This window comes from Vulpes lagopus, chromosome 23, assembly GCF_018345385.1.
Source record: "Vulpes lagopus strain Blue_001 chromosome 23, ASM1834538v1, whole genome shotgun sequence".
Taxonomy (NCBI): domain Eukaryota; kingdom Metazoa; phylum Chordata; class Mammalia; order Carnivora; family Canidae; genus Vulpes; species Vulpes lagopus.
Window position 1 is genome coordinate 11,826,925 of NC_054846.1, and position 17,467 is coordinate 11,844,391.

At 45.2% G+C, this 17,467-nt stretch overlaps 1 protein-coding gene across 1 annotated transcript; it reads right to left on the reverse strand.

Moving 5' to 3' along the window:
- Positions 1-7,305: 7,305 nt before the first annotated feature.
- LRAT (lecithin retinol acyltransferase) lies at positions 7,306-17,261 on the reverse strand. Its single transcript, XM_041738571.1, has 3 exons — positions 16,758-17,261; positions 14,872-15,412; positions 7,306-10,885 (listed from the first exon to the last, which is right to left on the reverse strand). Exons 1-3 carry the CDS (start codon positions 17,126-17,128, stop codon positions 10,733-10,735), a joined length of 1,065 nt encoding a protein of 354 aa, XP_041594505.1. The 5' UTR covers positions 17,129-17,261; the 3' UTR covers positions 7,306-10,732.
- Positions 17,262-17,467: the final 206 nt, after the last annotated feature.

Consider the following 17,467-nt stretch of genomic DNA (forward strand, 5'->3'; position numbering starts at 1 on the left):
TTCATTTTTTAGAATTTATTGGGCACCATGCCAGACACTCAGAAACACTTGAAAAGAGCCTATGGTTTAATTCAGAAGCCTGACAAGCCAGCTGTCGACGAAGCAAATGCATTGATTACAAACCTGCAACCTGTGGCGTTTGGGTCATCTTAGCCTCTTGAATGGGCCTAGACCCATTTTAGAGTCATGAATAAAGGGGGCTGCATCCCTAGGTCACCTCCAATGTAGGCTTTCTGTTTGTTTCCTCACTCTGCTGCAAACCTTTGGTCTGGAACTTAATAGGTGTCCAGTGGGACCACATGAGGTTGGGAGGCCTATACTTATGAACCAGGCCAATCCTGTGGCCTTCCGACAGCTGCCATCCTGAACCTGTCTCCCACTTTGCCTTCTGTTACATGTCCATCTCCTAGGCTAATTTCCTCTAGGGCCTCACCCTTCAGACCTGTCACCTCTGACTTGTGCACTCAGTGGGCTGTCAGCAGGGATTCTAGGGCCTGGTTCATAAGAAGAGAGACTGGAGGAAAAATGTTTAGAACTAAGGCCAATAATCAATCCAGATTGCCTCAGAAAATGGCCAAGACAGATTACTGCTGAACCAACAGTATTACATATATCACACATGTATGTAATGTCCTCCAATCTGTAACCCAGGGCCTGGTATTACTTGTGACTCTACCCCTCACCATAAACCTTCTAAGAAGGATTTTCACTATTCCTCCCTGGTAGAGAGGCAGGATGGTTCCTTTGCCACCCCTGTTTCTTAGCTTTTGGATATTCACCAGTTGAGTTCCCAGGCTATTATTTCGAATGTGAATCTCATCACTGGAATACTAAATCCCAAATAACAAGATGTGCAGTTTAGGGAACTGTGTATCTGTGTGTTTACCAACAAATGGATGGTAGAGGGACACACCTGTTGTTATTATTACAGGCTTTTGTTTTATCTGTCTTGGCATTGCTTCACAAAAGGAAGTTGCCTTGTAAACAGCTCACTGTGGAATTTAGGGTGCTCGCCATGGTGTTAGCTTATAAACTCTGTACTGTACACATCAGAGAGCTGCTGAACATGCACAGTATCTGGTGCAACTGGGTACAGTTTGTGTTCCTTAACAGAACTGGAACCAGACATTAGCTGTATTAGCTAAACTTTCCGATCCCAGGGACAGGGACCACCTTACCATTCCATATCACTTTCTTGTAAGGATTTAAGATCTTAAGACCTGTTACATTATTTTGAACTTTAAGGTGTACAGCCAAAAAGCACAGGTAAAGACTGGGCAAGTAAGTGTGCCTCCTCATGACAGGACATTGGCTGGCTGCAACAATATGATCTTGGAAAGAAATTGATAACTTCATTTACTTGATTGCCCACAGTTTGGGCCACTTGATATGATACAGAATTTAGAGTAAAAATACCAAGGCTTGAGTCCTGATACCACATTGGTGACTGCAGGATCATGAACATTGAACCTGCTTAGCCTCAAGTTCCTGGACTATAAAATGAGAATAACAACCATTGTGGTTAAAAACCAAGTCATTTAATGTTTATAGGCCCAGTGTCTTCTTTATGGGGTAATAGTTATTAACTAAGCAAATGTGCGTGACAGCACTTTATAAAATAATAAATGAGAAAATGATATTTCCAAAGCTACTTTCAACTTGGATACTTCTAAAATTGTGGTCACAATATACCTGCTCATTGAGAGTGACGACTTTTCTCTCTCACCTCTGTAGCCCTGTTACCAAGTTGAGGACTACTATATAATGGATACTCAATACAAGTGAGCAGGATGAGAGGAATGCAGCAGAATCTGAATTCTCTGCCATGGGAATGAGTTGGCTCCTTTGTCCTGCCAAAAAGTAGTTGGTATTCTAAGCCCATAAGTACAAATGTGGAGTGGTTGGTAACTCAGCCCCACAGATTCCAGGTACTCAGGAGAGACCTCCCTGACCCTACCATGTCTCCCTCATATCAGGAAAAATGTGTACTGAGGAGCACATCCTAACGTGGTGACTTAGAACCACATGTTGTGAATGATGTTCAACATTAGTCAATTGCCTCTTGGAGGCAGTCTGACTATTAATCAGCTTGGCACAGATGTGGTGACATTCCATAGTTTCAACATACTATTTAGATCAATCTTAAAACTTGCATGTTCTGGTCTCTTGCTGAGTGTCCCTTGTGCGTGTTGCATCAGTTCACCTGGCATTGAAAAGTCCAGATGAGCAGGTGAAGCCACGGAGAGCTGTAGTGCCTAGACGTGATGGAAAGATGAACACCTTGTTGCCTTAAAAAAAAACGAAAACAAAAAACTATTTATTTGAGAGAGAGAGAGAGAGCATGAGTGAACATAAGCTGGGAGGAGGAGCAGATAGGGAGGGAGAAGAAGACTCCCCACTGAGCAGGGAGCCTGATGTGGGGCTCGATCCCAGGACCCTGAGATCATGACCTGAGCTGAAGGCAGACACTTAACCAACTGAGCCACTCAGGCACCCTTGTTGCCTTTCATATAAAAAAAATAAAGATGAAGTTCCAAGAATGAAAATGGACTCATATATCCTTAAGTAAAAATAAATAATAATAATAATAATAAAAGATAAAAAGGAAAACAGCAAATTTACAAATTATACTTAATTATACTTAATGACATTGCAAGAGGGTAAACTTCCAAATGCTCACGTGAAGCCAAGATTACAGCCCTTCTAGTTCGTGTCCATTCAAGCCACGCAGCCCTCTCCCACAATGACTTAAGCTTTTATATCTGCCTCATAAGAAGACAAAGACTGCAGCTCATCAATCCCATCCATTCCCACTTTCTAGCACAGACCAATGGATGGATCTACCTGGGGTGGGGCGGAGGGAGGGTGGGGAGCAGTTTGAGGCCTGGCATGAAAACCAAGTAAAGGACCATATTCAGAGAATCACTGCTCTAAAAGAAAGTCTTCTTATTGGTTTCTCCACCTATTGCTGAGGTGTGTATAGAATAAATGCAAAAAGCACATTTTCTCAAAATCTCTTCTGAGAGAAGATATCCATAGCACTTGGTTTCAGAGTGGTCCTGGGAATGAGTGTCAGCAAAGTAGAGAAATCTGAGCTACAGAAGGAGGGGTAGTTCCCACAGCGCCCACAAAGAGAAGCGGGGATGGGGTGGCTCCTCACCTCCTGAGGAACTAGTCCCAGACTGTTCTGGTGCTCTATAGCCATTCTCTTCATCCTCCCGATTTTCAGATTTTCTCCCGTCTCACAGCTTCAGTTCCTTTAGAGCTTTTAAGATAATTGTGGCAAATGTTATTGTCAGTTGAAGGCCTTATCCAGGAAGAATCAGATGAAGGATGAAACAAAGAGAATTTGCCACTGTTAATAAATTCCCTGACAGTCACTCGTCTGTGATTTACCAGAGGTGAAGTGGAGAGAGATGTGCGTGCATTGGTGGAGTGTGGAGCTGAATTGAGGAGTCTCGAAGAGGAAATGAATCTTGATGTTGCTCAAGCATGTAGCAATTGCTACATTTTTGGTTTCCACCCAGCAGTGAGGCACCTGGTCAGAACAGGTGTCTGGACCAACATGGAGCTTAAAGCTCTGGTTCTTCTGCTTGAGCAGATCCTCCGGGCGCAGCCACAGATTGAGCCAGGCTTAGCAGACAAGGATTGTTCATCTGATAGATTTTGGAGTTTCAGCTCATTGTTTGATTCCGTATAAACAAGAAGATTTACTCAGGAATAGTAACACAGTCTTCTGCAAAGAATAAGTGATTCAGACAAGTAGCAGATCAAATTATTTCAAAATTCTGCATGTGTTGAGGTCAATATAGACTGAAGGATAAGAAACCATTATTTTATGTAATATTGGTTGAACATGTTAGCGTTAATTTAATGGATTAGTTTGATCTTCCATTATAATTTTTATGACTATTTTAATTGTAGAGAATCTGAAGTACTTATGAGGTAATGATGCCCCCAAAATTCCAATAGCATTTGAATCTGAGTCTTGCACTACGTCTTGATCTCTCCATCATTCTGTGAAAGAGAAGAAATGGTGATGGACTGCCCCCAATATGTTGTTTGGAGGAGAGCACAGGACTCTAGAGTCCATGCAGTATGGTTTCTCCACCTCTCCACTTCCCCTAACCTCATCAGGATTTCCATCTGAATGAATGTGTTCTTTTCAAAGAAGACAATAGAAATGAGAATGTTCATTAATTTGACTTAACCTTCTAAAAGAAATCACTGCTCTGAAAGAAAACTGCAATTCTGATACTATCACAAAGAGTGTCCTTCTGAAAATAGTTATGAAGATTAACTTGATTTATGCTTCTTAAGTGAGGCGAGGCATAAAGCAGTTCCCAGTATGTTCCCTTCCAAAGAATGCCGAAGGGAAAACAGAGATGTCAGATACTATACTTTTTCCTGAGTCTTTGGGCTTTATTTATTTCCTTTTCCCACCAAACTACTACAAAAGGAAGCCCACGCTCATTTTCCATTTCTGTCTCAACCCATAATCTGCCTTCTCCCCTAACCTCCCTAATACCCCCCTACCTAACATTAGTGGGATGCTTATTCATCAAGGCCACTCAGTCTCCTTATTTGTCACATCCACTGTGAACACCCTTCAGTCCCTATCTCTCTTCTATATCTTGAAGCTATTCAGATTGTTAGCTTCTAAACCTCGCTCCTCCTGGCCCCACACAGTCTCTCCTTGGTCGGCTCTAACCTTTGTGCCATTATTCCTCAGTCTTCTTCTAGAACTGTTCTTGATCTTTCTTCTTCCATCTTGTTTGTGTGTGTGACTTTAATCTTACATCCTTCCACCTTGTAAGACTCTGCACAGACTTCCCTAGGATGGTCTAATACATATCTCTGGCATCAACTGTCATGACTTCTAAATATGTCCCCATACCCGAGCTCTGTCTTGAGCATGAGACTCCAGTTTCCAGTTGTCTACCCTGTATTTCCATCTATGAGACCCGAGGCTTCTCCAATTTACATGTCCCAAACTAGGCTTGTCCTACTTCTCCCAGGAGTTGACTCCCCTAAATTAGCCAGTATGTCATATACAACCAGTTATATGTATCCTGGTGCCGACGCATTTATTGCCTTTCCTGGCAGGCTCTCTGCCAGCTGGTTTCTGGCTTATTTGGCCAACGTGAGGCCCTCGTGGGAGATTAGAGGGTGAAAGGAAAGGGAAAACTAGGGGTATTACACACATGCACACACACATCCTGCCCGGCAAGACTTAGAATGGTTTCTGTTTTCTTCATGGAACCTGTATGAAACCCCCTCCTTCTCACCTCTCAAATCAATCCATTCTCCTTTCTCCATCCTCATTGCCACTGAATTACTTCTAGTCTTCATCATTTCTCTTATAGTCTGGTGATAGAATTTATGTCCTTTGAGTTATACCTCATCTAATCCATTCTCTACATTCTTGCAGAATGAGCTATGATGATAATGAGATGTTAGTCTTTTTAAATTAAAAGTGATAACTATCTTCTAAAGAAAATCAGTTACAAGTCTCCCCTTTAGAATAGATCACCATATCTTGGAGCATGTCATTGTGCAACTTGGCAACAACTGATTGGCCCAAGGATGTCACCTGAGAACAGACCTAAAGGATATGAGAAGAACCAATGACCGTGAGGTAGCCTGGCCAGAGAACTTTGGTCATGACCACCAATATTGTGTGATGACTGGTCAGCCTAATTGGTCAGCTTAGTTCCTTTGGAATTTTCTTTCTCCCCGCCGCCCCCCCACCCCCGCCCCCGCTTTGGAATTTTCAAATGAGAGACAGAGGCCGAGCAGAGTGGAGAAGTAGAAGTAACACAAAATCAAAGTGTAAGGAAAACCATGAGGCAGTAGAAGTGATGATACACTGAAGGTTAAAACAGTAAGTGAGCAGCAATAGTAGTAGCAGTTAGAAGGTCAGTGGAATGAAGAATCTGGGACAGAATCTAGAATCAAGAGGAGGATGGCACCAGGGTTGTTGTTGGAAGGTGGAAGTAGTTGTGAGCTGATGGGGGAGATGTGACCATTCACCCTTTGATTCCTGTAGTTCCCACGTCTCCATGTCCCCTGAAATAAATCTCCGTCCGTAAACCTTACGATTCTTTTCCTAACAACCTAATCCCACCCCTCTTCATCATGTGTTTGACCAAACCACATGCTCATAAGCCTCACCTGAGGTACTCGGGAAGTTTAGGAAGTGCTTTCTTTCCACTTGAGACTTTTATAGTGTCAAGTCCTCCATGACCTTGCCTCTTGTCTCTAACTTCACCTGAGCCGAGTTGTCTTCCTCAGAGGAATGGTGGAACAGTATAGGTCCCTTCCTCTCAAAGCAACAATATAAACACAGGGTAATTGTTCTTAGGGACTGGCAGTGATCCCACTGTGATGTGGGTTCTCATGACTCTGTGCCTTTGTATGTACTTCTCTGGGTGCCTGTAATGGCCTAGAAAAAGGAGGTCTTTCACTTCAAATGTTTGTATTCTTTACAACTCAATTAAGGTTATCACTGAAAACATGTTTCTCTTCTCTCTCCTTTCCTGGCCAACAGACAGCTATAGGTTTTGTCTCTGCCCTTCTGACACTTGTACAAGCTTATTCTTGTTTTGAAATCTATTTACTTGCCTTTCTTTCTCATGAGACTGAGGAACCACAGAACTAAGATTCTAACTAGTTCATTCTTTTGTGGCCCTGATTGGAATACACAAAGGGTCTGGAAGAAATTAATACATTAATTGGACCAAAGCTTGTCTAATTTATGAGAGACTTCAGGAAGCCAATGTCATAGAGAAGAAGGAAAGCTGGAGTCAAATTGTGGATCTGCCTGTGATTTTTTGTGTAAAATAACAAAGTATCTCAACCTCTGTGCCTGCTTTTTCATGTCTGAAATGTGGTTAGGTGTTTAACAGTATGGCTCAATAACCTCTGTGGTTCTTTGCAATAAATATATTTCAAGACTGACCCTGGGATTTGCTTCATCCCAGTTCGATCCATAGCCAGAGTAAACCGGCAGGCCACCTTGGTAGTCTTTGAGTTCATGCCCATGGCTCTGGGTTGTAGCTGCTTGGTTTTATGGAATGGAGAGTTGCTTTTTAATATTATGCAGAAACTTTTTCTCCATAACCAAAGGAGGCTCCCAGATGTAGATGACATAGATCATGTCCATCTGAAGGCAGATCCACATAGTTTTAACTTCAAATATGTAAAGCCAGCTATGTTCAGGAAAGGAAGCCTTGAAAGACCAAATTCTTCAGGCTACCATGCTCAGAAAAATGCTCATGTATATCAAATTCAAAGACAAGAGAGGACAGTATATAAAACTGATTTTATTTCATACACATATATACCAAGTTTAAACTAGTTGGGCTATCAGATCTAGGTTAGGTAAAATTCTCTAAACAGATCATATAAAAGACAATATTGGCAGTCATCATTTCCTATACGCTTCTCATCTATAACAAGACTTTGCCATCGACATAACTGTGATATTACTAAAAAAAATCTTTATAAATATTTGACAGTAATAGTATGAAATAGAGAATAGAAAAAGTAGAAATATCGCTCTATTCTGAAAAACAAAATTTAAACAAATCTGTACTTATTTGCTTGTCCTTATGAAGAAGCATAACCAGCAGAACAAAGTTCTGGACTATCCAATATATATACATCACCATATTAAGTTATATTTCAGGAACCAATTTTCTGGCAGGAAAGGATACATGACTCCTCCCTGACACCCTACCAACAGTACTCATGAGTCAAATAGAAGGATTTGGCTAGTCCGCTGACACTTCCTTGACATGTTTGCTCTCCACCCTCACAATTATAGGCCCTTATTTGAGAGATTAAGGGCCATAACTAGTCTTCTAGGAGAGTCCCTTGTCCTGTCTTGCCCCATGCCCCATCCTTCCTCTGTACTTTGGGGAGTTATCTTTCTGAACTCAAACGTCCACTGCCAGTTCATAAAGTCCAAACTTCTTGGTCTACACAAAACTTGTATCACTTGATCATTGCTCTCCTTTTCCAACACCTCTCCTCATCACCCTTGCTCCACACTAACCTCTGAACCACTTTCCTCTGCCTAATTACCCCATGCAGTTTCATGCTATAGTCAACGAACTTGTGTGCTAGGCATGTTGTAGACAGTTGTCCTGCATTCGCTCATCCTGTTCCCAATGTGTAGAATGTCCTGCCTAAATCTGTCCCCCTGGAAGACATCCCGTTTTTCAAAAGTCTCAGTACACAGTCCCTATAATTTTGGCCTTCTCGGTTAAAACTAGCCAGGTCATTTTCCGTGCTTTAAATCCGCTCTACTATGTAGTCTTAATGCTTCGATGTCAATGAGGCCACAAACTCGGAGGCCCAGGTCTCATTCTTCTTTTCATTCCTAGTACCCGCACAGTACTTGACACATTATTTCACCTCAGCCCCAGCTAGTTCTTTGGCCTTCATCTACATATGGCAACAACATAAGCAACAAAAAGCTGTGTTAGACACTGCTTATCATTTCACAAGTTAGAAGGGAAATTTAGAACTGTAAAGGATTTGCAGAATCATAAGGATGAACCTTAGTTAATGAAGCCCAGAGACATTCATTAGAGACACAGAAATGCCTGTTTCTTCCATGACCATAATCAGGGATCTATGCTGCTTCTAACTTGCTAACTGAGCACAATAAAACAAAACTTTCCTTTGTCCTAAGTTCAACAGATTCTAGTGTTGTGGAATACTGAATAAATAAAACCTTCCTTCCAGTTTCCTCTTCCTGTAAATAGTAGAATGTATACAGTATTAATTAGAGATCGTGAAATTACAACAGGTCAGTGTCTAGCATATAATGAGCACTCAAATGAACTAGGAATTGGATCTTACTTTAAGGATATGAAGTAGGACTAATTATGTTAATTCTAACCTTAGTACTTCCCTTAGCATTTAATAAGAGATCGTACCTTTGAACACATATTTAACAACAGGCAGTGTTTTTTGCTACCTGAAATACTGAAAACCTGCAAAAAAGGTAGTTATTTTAGGAGGACACCATATGTTTAAAAAATCAATTTATTTAAACAGTTGCTACAAAGGTAATATATAGTAAGTGAAAAACCTCTAATACAATGCAGTTCACATAGTGCTTGCTTTCAAGTACACATACTTAAGATAATTTTAAGTGGTTGGAATAGGCCCAAAGAACCTTTATGCCATTTCATGTTTTGGTGTTGCCATTTCATGTTTTAACAACTTAAAACATTTAAATGATTAAACACAAAGTTCAATTACTATTAAGCTCCAACTGAATTTGTTGTAAATTAGTGGTAGCAAAACATCAGTTATGCTAAAATCTGCTCTTAAATTTCTTCTGATTGCGTCACTGGGTAAATGACTCCACTCTCCCTGTATCACTCATTAGGTGACTCATTATTTTGTGATTCCTGATAGTTCATAAAGCAATTTTAATACTGGAAATGCAAGTCTAGCTTGTGGCCTAGTTTTTATAAGTTTGGTAATTCTGCAAAAGTACATGAATGCTCGCTCTAACAGTGCAACATCTCAACTCTTGACAGGCTCAGTGTAATCAATTTTCATGCTGGTGGTATGGAGATACTCAAAACCTACTTCTAACAGTTATTTCCTTGTGGCATCCTTCTTTTAAGAATGGAAACTATGCAATGAAATGAAGAAGTCCATTAGAAGACAAATCTGAGGACTTTAAAAAATTATACATTAGTAAGTGCTTTAAAAGGTAAACCATCCAATGACATATATGCAAGTTATACCATGGATGCAAAGGTCATAAGAAAAAGGACTAAGCTTATTTTTATATTCACTTCTACAAATGCTCTCTGGTAACCACAATGGTATAACATAGCAATCAAGTACAAACTTAATTTGTCTCTCATCAGTCTGTGTATAGGTGGACACTTGCATATTCAATTGGCCCATACACACTCCAAGTATCCAAATTACTTCAATCCTATATCCATTTGCCTCTCAGAGTGCTTGAACGGCACCAGAGGGACACATAAAAGAAAAAAAAATTAACAAATGCCGGGCTTCTGAGTAAGTAAAGCCAAATGAAATTGTTCAGCTGATGCTATAATAGGTATTCCTGCAAGAAAATGCAGATTTCTATAGTTCTTTTGTCAGTTTATCACTAAACTCTAACTTTGCCAACAGGATTTCAAGTAATGAAAATATTTTTGATTTATTGGGAATTATATATAATACATGAAAAAAAAAGATTTTGAATCTTTTTTGCCAATCATGAAACATGTTTTCATCTGAACGAGGGGAAAATCGTTTAGTTTAGTTTAATGTAAGTTTTCCAATGAAACAGAATAAATTTACAATGAAGTTAGTGGTCTCATTCAGTAAGTCTTCTAATCTTCAAATTCAGGCCTAACAGAGAAGAACAATGGTTACAGGAGAAAAAAACAAACAAATAATCTCCTGTAGCCATCATCTTAGGGGCTGGTTCTCTTGTAATGATGAATGCTATCAGAAGTTGTCATGTTTCCAAGATTTGCACAGTGCTTTAAAATGGAACTGCCTGAGAAGATTCAGAAAGCCTTTGTTCTTGGGCTTACACAGTAAGCACTTTGAGTGATTCTTAATCACATTTTTATCCAGGACAGTGTTACAGGTCACATCTTTCTCGACCGATGCTTAAACTTGTGCTCTATAAATATAAACATATTTACACACAGAATACACACACTGACACGGGGATATGAAGTTAGCCAGCCATCCATAAGAAGAATGGAATAAAAATTGCAGGAAGGGTAGTATATGATGCCAAGCCCAGACAGACTATAGATGCCAATCCCAAGACTGCTGAAGCAAGAACACTTCTCTGATCACGAATAATTATCTTCACATTCTCACAGAACTGGAAAATAAAATTGAAGAATATTAGAAAACATGGCTAAACCTGAGAAGGATCACACGTACCAACTAGTAACGCATAATTTTCTCACCAATTTTCTGTCTAACAGAAAAACTAGTATTTCTCTGATGACTTCGGAAAGAACTGAAGATTGAATAGTTCAGTTCCTCGATTCCATTTCCCATAGTAACTGAAATGATGTTTTAGGCAACTGAGTTCATAATGGCAGCTGCTTTTGTAAATGCAGAATTTTTATAGAAAACTATAGAGAACGTAACCACATAAGAGTTATTCAGGATTAAAGGTCAAAACTGTAAACTACCTGTCAATAACATCTAAAATTATATAAGCAAAAGAATCTCTAATCGTGAGTGATAGAATTTAGCTTATTATTATTACTGGTGAATTCAATTCCTATAACCCATCATTTGAAAATCTGATGATACCAATGACAACCTTCTTCCTGCGTCTCTAAATCTAAAGGCACAGAAAGTCTAATTTTTTTTTGTCCTATCCCATTCCCTGAATAAATTAAATTTAATCAATTCTGTGATGTAAAATTGGCTGCCGGGGATAAAGATAAATTAAATATGATCCGTACACCTGAGGAAGGCATGCTTCTAACATGTGAGATTGTTTCTCTTTAAAAACTAATTTTACTCAGTACTGATGGCTTATGTTTGAGTCCTGGCTCACCTCTTATTAGCTCAAGTAAATCTCATGTAAATCATTTAACTTGTCCAGACTACCCTCTTCTCTTCCATGGGAATAAGAAGGTTGTTGGGGGGATCCCGGGGTGGCTCAGCGGTTTGGCGCCTGCCTTTGGCCCAGGGCGCGATCCTGGAGTCCTGGGATCGAGTCCCGAATCGGGCTCCTGGCATGGAGCCTGCTTCTCCCTCTGCCTCTCTCTCTCTGTCTATCATAAATAAATAAATAAATCTTAAAAAAAAAAAAAAAAAAAGAAAGAAAGTTGTTGGGAGGATCAAGTGAAATCTTTAAAGGTACTCTGTATTCTTCCACATACTGCATAAATGTCAGGCATTACAATAACTATTATTACTGCTACATCTGTTGACAATCATCTCTACCTATTCACTGTCAGGGCAAAATTTAGCAATGAACGGCTTTGTTTTTAATATAGGACTTTTGCTACTCCTACTAGTTTAAAGCTCCTTTTCTAGACATGACATTGTATATGCTTTGATGGTCTCCTACAGTGGCCTATACGGTCCTGGACACCTCGGTTTCTAAGTGCACATAGTATATAAGACCAATATATTTTAATGCACTATCTTGACCATGAGGTTGTCTCTATCCATACTTTTGTAAAATTTCTAGACAAACAAAAAGCTTCCTGTTAGTTATCCAGATGTTGTTTTTCTTACATATCAATCAGATGATTTGTCCCTTTTTACTAAACAACAACACTGAGTCCTAAACATAACATCTTAAAGTAGTGAAGATCAAACTAAATCGGGTTTTGAGAATAATGAGAAAAGGTGCTTGGCAAATAATGGGAAGTTATACATTCAGGTAAATGAGTAAGCTGTCTTCGTTCAATTGTGCTTATTTTGTCTTTTCCCCCAATAACTGTTAATTAAGGAAAACAGAGAATCATTGTGGAATCCCTTCCCCAAAAGATTTTCTCAAGGAGCATCTTATTTCTACTGTTCTGTTCTTGTTCAATGGGCCATTATTAGCCCAGGAGGCATCTCCAGTGATGCTCAACAGGAGGGAATGTCCTGCATTTCTAGAAGGTGTTAAGATGCCTGTAGGGGCACTTTTTGAGCACTGAAACCCCCCAAATTAAAAGGGATGTTTGCATTCCTCTTTTGGCAATGAAAAGCAGTACCCGCAACAATAACAAAAACAGAGAGTTGAGAAAAAGCATAAGGCAGAGGAATAGTAATTAAAGGTCTTTATAGTTTACAAAACACTGAAATTGTTAACAGTAATACAAAACGCCCTTAATTTTATGAATCCTAGACTTGTTAAAAAGAGCTTCACACTACAAAAAAGCAAAATGGTTTTTTCCCACTAATTTTCAAATTAGTTGTAGGGCTCTTAAGAGGGAAAGTGCTCTTCAGAGTGTTTATAAACTCGAATTTAAGTAAGACAACTTGCAACTCTCAGTGTTAGGTTTACCATAGTATACACAGATGGAGAACTAAACAATCACACCCCAATTCAAGTCATTCCTTACATCTCTGAAAAGTAGGAATCAGCCCTCCTCCAGTATTAATCACCTACTTCTCTGAAGGCATGTTCAAAAAAACAGTTCTTAGAACTGGAAAATTTGGGATGGGGATTTTTTTTTTCCCCGAGAAATCTACTCTGGCCAAATCGTTTGTTACATCATTCAAAGTGAAGACAAAAACTCAGTTTCACAAGAGGTGCTATGCAGCAACAGCAATTTAAAACACTTCTCTCCTTCTGTAAAACCTTACAAAGTTTCCAAAGATGAAAAACTACTCCAGCTAGTTATTTATGCAGATTAAATATTTTACTACCTCAAGGAAAGCACTTGTACGGTTTTGTTTTGGTTTTGGTCAAAATATAGAATACAGTGCCATCTGTGTTCCATGAAAGAGTAACTCCTAATTAGGGATAGAAATACTGTTTTTCCTTAGAGAAATCATTTGCTTGGTTCCTAAATAAATCTGACGTGCTTCCTTTTTGTATACTTTTGGAGCTAGTGTTTGTAAATGTAGAGAAGTTCATTTCTAATCAGGCCTGGACTGGGGCTGTGATTCTTAAATCACTGCACACTGACTATATTTTTTCTAACTATATTTTTATTTTACTTAGAAAAGAATTCCAAGATTAAGTCTGTTGTTGCTCTATAAATAATCTCTAAGGAGTTTCATATATCGATGTGGAAAAAGCATGGTACTTGTATGCTCTGCCACAGAGGAGACAAAGATTTTCCTGTATGGGTCAAAAATGTGATCAAGATGTGGAGCAATAAAAAATTGGTGGCATGGACTCATTCTTTTGGTCCGAAAAATATCTAAAGGCTAAAACATGAAGCTTATTAGGTGATGGCCCAGGTTTCAATTGAGAGTAAACATCAACAATAACCTCTTTAACAACTACAGGGAAGGTTGAGAAAGCTAAATGCAAATGAAGTTGCAGGCTTAAAAAGTTACCTATCTTTAAATGAGCAGGTTTCAAAAGGAAATAAAAAAAAAAATCCATTCCCTCCCCCCCCTTTGGATTTGTGGCTAACTTTAATCATCTTTAATGCTAATACTGTTTTTTTTAAGTGCCCATAAAAATTACAACATTGAATGGATCTTCTTGAAAATCAATTGTTCTGATCTCTGAGGAACCCATAAACAATCTAACCCACCTTTAGAGCTAATGGTTACAGGATGCCTAACAATGAGGAAGTCTAGATGGGGATTAAAGCCTGCAAGGAAAGAATTCAGAGTATCAAGGAAATGACTTCTCCGAAGCCAGAAGGAATCTACCAGGGAGGTCTTTGTACTGGGAATTTTGATAGGTTTCAAGTAAGCACAGGGAATCCAGGCCACAGCTAACAGACGGAGAAACCTGCCTGATTCCTTAATTTTGAAGGCACAGCAATTTGTACACAAGGTTATAGATAAAATACAAACTCTGAACGCCTTTCTTCCAGTTGCAATTCTTGGGAAAATCTGCAAGCACACAGCGACAGAGTTTCTCTGGACCCCCCTGACCCCCACCTGCTCTTTAGTCGTTTCGACTACTGGGTGCACACCCTGAGGGCCTCGGCAGCAGTAACTGGGTAGATTTGCAATCGCTGGCAGCGGTGCTGCATCGCCACACTCCTGACCGTGCATTTCGAGGTTACCTTGCAGGGGACAACCACGCCTTTTATTTACTTAGCCTCTTTTAGGAACACAAGAGAGCTCGCTACTTGTTCCAGGGCTCAATCCCTGATCCCAGAGTATGTGGGAAAAGGCTAGGGATGGGGAAGGGCGAGTCCCGGCGAGTCCCACGTGTACCTTGTCGGCCTGGGGGCTGACCGGGGTGCCGAACCTGCAGTAGGTCACGAAGTGCTCGCAGTTGTTCCACAGGAGGCTGTAGGAGGTCATGCCCAGCAGCTTCTCGGCCCTCTGCGCCACCTCTTCGTTGAGCAGCGCCTTCTTCTTGAGGGACTGGTCCAGGTGATTGACCAGGATGTCGGCTCCGTAGGCGAAGTCCTCCACGGTGTCCACGCGGATGCTCGCTACCCTGCCAATGACGCCCAGGATGAGACGCTTGTTGGACACCACCTTCTGGGTGAGCCCCGTGTCGTCGGTCAGGGCCAACAGGATGTCGGGCATCATGTGCGCCACTCGGTTGTCGCCCAGGTAGATGCCGTAGTGGGTCAGGTGCGTCCGGGGCACTTCCAGCACGTCGCCGCGGAGGAAGGAGCTGGTATCGTACACGCCGCGCCGCGCCTGCTCGTCGCCCGCGGTGCCCGCGCTGAAGAGCCGGAGGTTGGAGAGGAGCAGCAGCTTCTCCAGCAACAGGGACAGCGCCTCCAGCATGGGGTTCTTCATCCTGCGGGGGACAGCGAGCGTCGGGGGCGCGGCCGCCGCTCGCGCGCGGGGACCTCACCTGCAGGCGGGCGGCCCGGGGCCCGGGGGGGGCACCGAGGGAAGGGGGAAGCCTGGAGACTGGTCTGGGCGCCCCGCACCGGGAGCGCGGAGGACGGGGCCCGGGGGGCACCGAGGGAAGGGGGGAGGCCTGGAGACTGGTCTGGGCGCCCCGCACCGGGACCGGAGAGGACGGGGCCCGGGGGGCACCGAGGGAAGGGGGGAGGCCTGGAGACTGGTCTGGGCGCCCCGCACCGGGAGCGGGGAGGACGGGGCCCGGGGGGCACCGAGGGAAGGGGGAAGCCTGGAGACTGGTCTGGGCGCCCCGCACCGGGAGCGCGGAGGACGGGCCCCGGGGGGCACCGAGGGAAGGGGGGAGGCCTGGAGACTGGTCTGGGCGCCCCGCACCAGGAGCGCGGAGGACGGGGCCCGGGGGGCACCGAGGGAAGGGGGGAGGCCTGGAGACTGGTCTGGGCGCCCCGCACCGGGAGCGCGGAGGACGGGGCCCGGGGGGCACCGAGGGAAGGGGGAAGCCTGGAGACTGGTCTGGGCGCCCCGCACCGGGACCGGAGAGGACGGGGCCCGGGGGGCACCGAGGGAAGGGGGAAGCCTGGAGACTGGTCTGGGCGCCCCGCACCGGGAGCGCGGAGGACGGGGCCCGGGGGGCACCGAGGGAAGGGGGAAGCCTGGAGACTGGTCTGGGCGCCCCGCACCGGGACCGGAGAGGACGGGGCCCGGGGGGCACCGAGGGAAGGGGGAAGCCTGGAGACTGGTCTGGGCGCCCCGCACCAGGAGCGCGGAGGACGGGGCCCGGGGGGCACCGAGGGAAGGGGGGAGGCCTGGAGACTGGTCTGGGCGCCCCGCACCGGGAGCGCGGAGGACGGGGCCCGGGGGGCACCGAGGGAAGGGGGAAGCCTGGAGACTGGTCTGGGCGCCCCGCACCGGGACCGGAGAGGACGGGGCCCGGGGGGCACCGAGGGAAGGGGGAAGCCTGGAGACTGGTCTGGGCGCCCCGCACCGGGACCGGAGAGGACGGGGCCCGGGGGGCACCGAGGGAAGGGGGAGGCCTGGAGACTGGTCTGGGCGCCCCGCACCGGGAGCGCGGAGGACGGGGCCCGGGGGGCACCGAGGGAAGGGGGAAGCCTGGAGACTGGTCTGGGCGCCCCGCACCGGGAGCGCGGAGGACGGGGCCCGGGGGGCACCGAGGGAAGGGGGGAGGCCTGGAGACTGGTCTGGGCGCCCCGCACCGGGAGCGCGGAGGACGGGGCCGGGGGGCGGGCGCGGCGCGCGGCGGCGGCGGCGGAACGCACCTGGGGCCGGGCCGGGGCGCAGGGCCGCGCGGAGCTGGGCGGCGGGGCGGCCTCGGGGGCCTTTTAGCGCCGCCGGGGGGCGGGACCGAGGCCGTCACGGCCGCGGCGGCAGCGCTGATTGGGCGCCCGCGGCGAGCGCGGCTCCCCCGAGGGGCGCGCCGGCCCGGAGCCCCGGAGCCCGGGCGGACGCCGCAGCCCTCGGCCGCTCGCCCGCGAAGCCCTCCCACCCCGCGGGCGGCCGCACGGAAGCCCCCGCACCTGTCCGGACGGGGGCGCCGTGCGGGCAGCGTGGGAGTCCCCGGGGGGCCGTCCTGGGTCGCACCACCTCCCCCCGAAGGCCGCGTCCCCGGGGCTTCCCAGAGTGTTTGCATTTACTCTGCGAAGCGCGCGCACCTCCGAAGCCCGCGGCCGCCTTCGCGGATTCCCCGGGGACCTAGGCCCCCGCGCCGCGCGCCGCCCTCCCCTGGACTTGCCCGAGGCCCGGGGCTGCCAGGCGCCCGCGCGTCCCCGCGTCCCCGCGTCCCCGCGTCCCCTCCGGCGACGGGAACCCGCGGCGCCTCTGCGCTCGGGCGCGCCAGTGACCGTTGAGCGCGCGGCTCCCAACGGTCGTTTGAAAACCGGCGAAGCCCCCAACGCCCGCCTGGAAAAGCCGGATTGACGCCGTTTATTTCCCTCGCTTCGGGGTCACAGGGACGAGCGGGGCTTCCCGC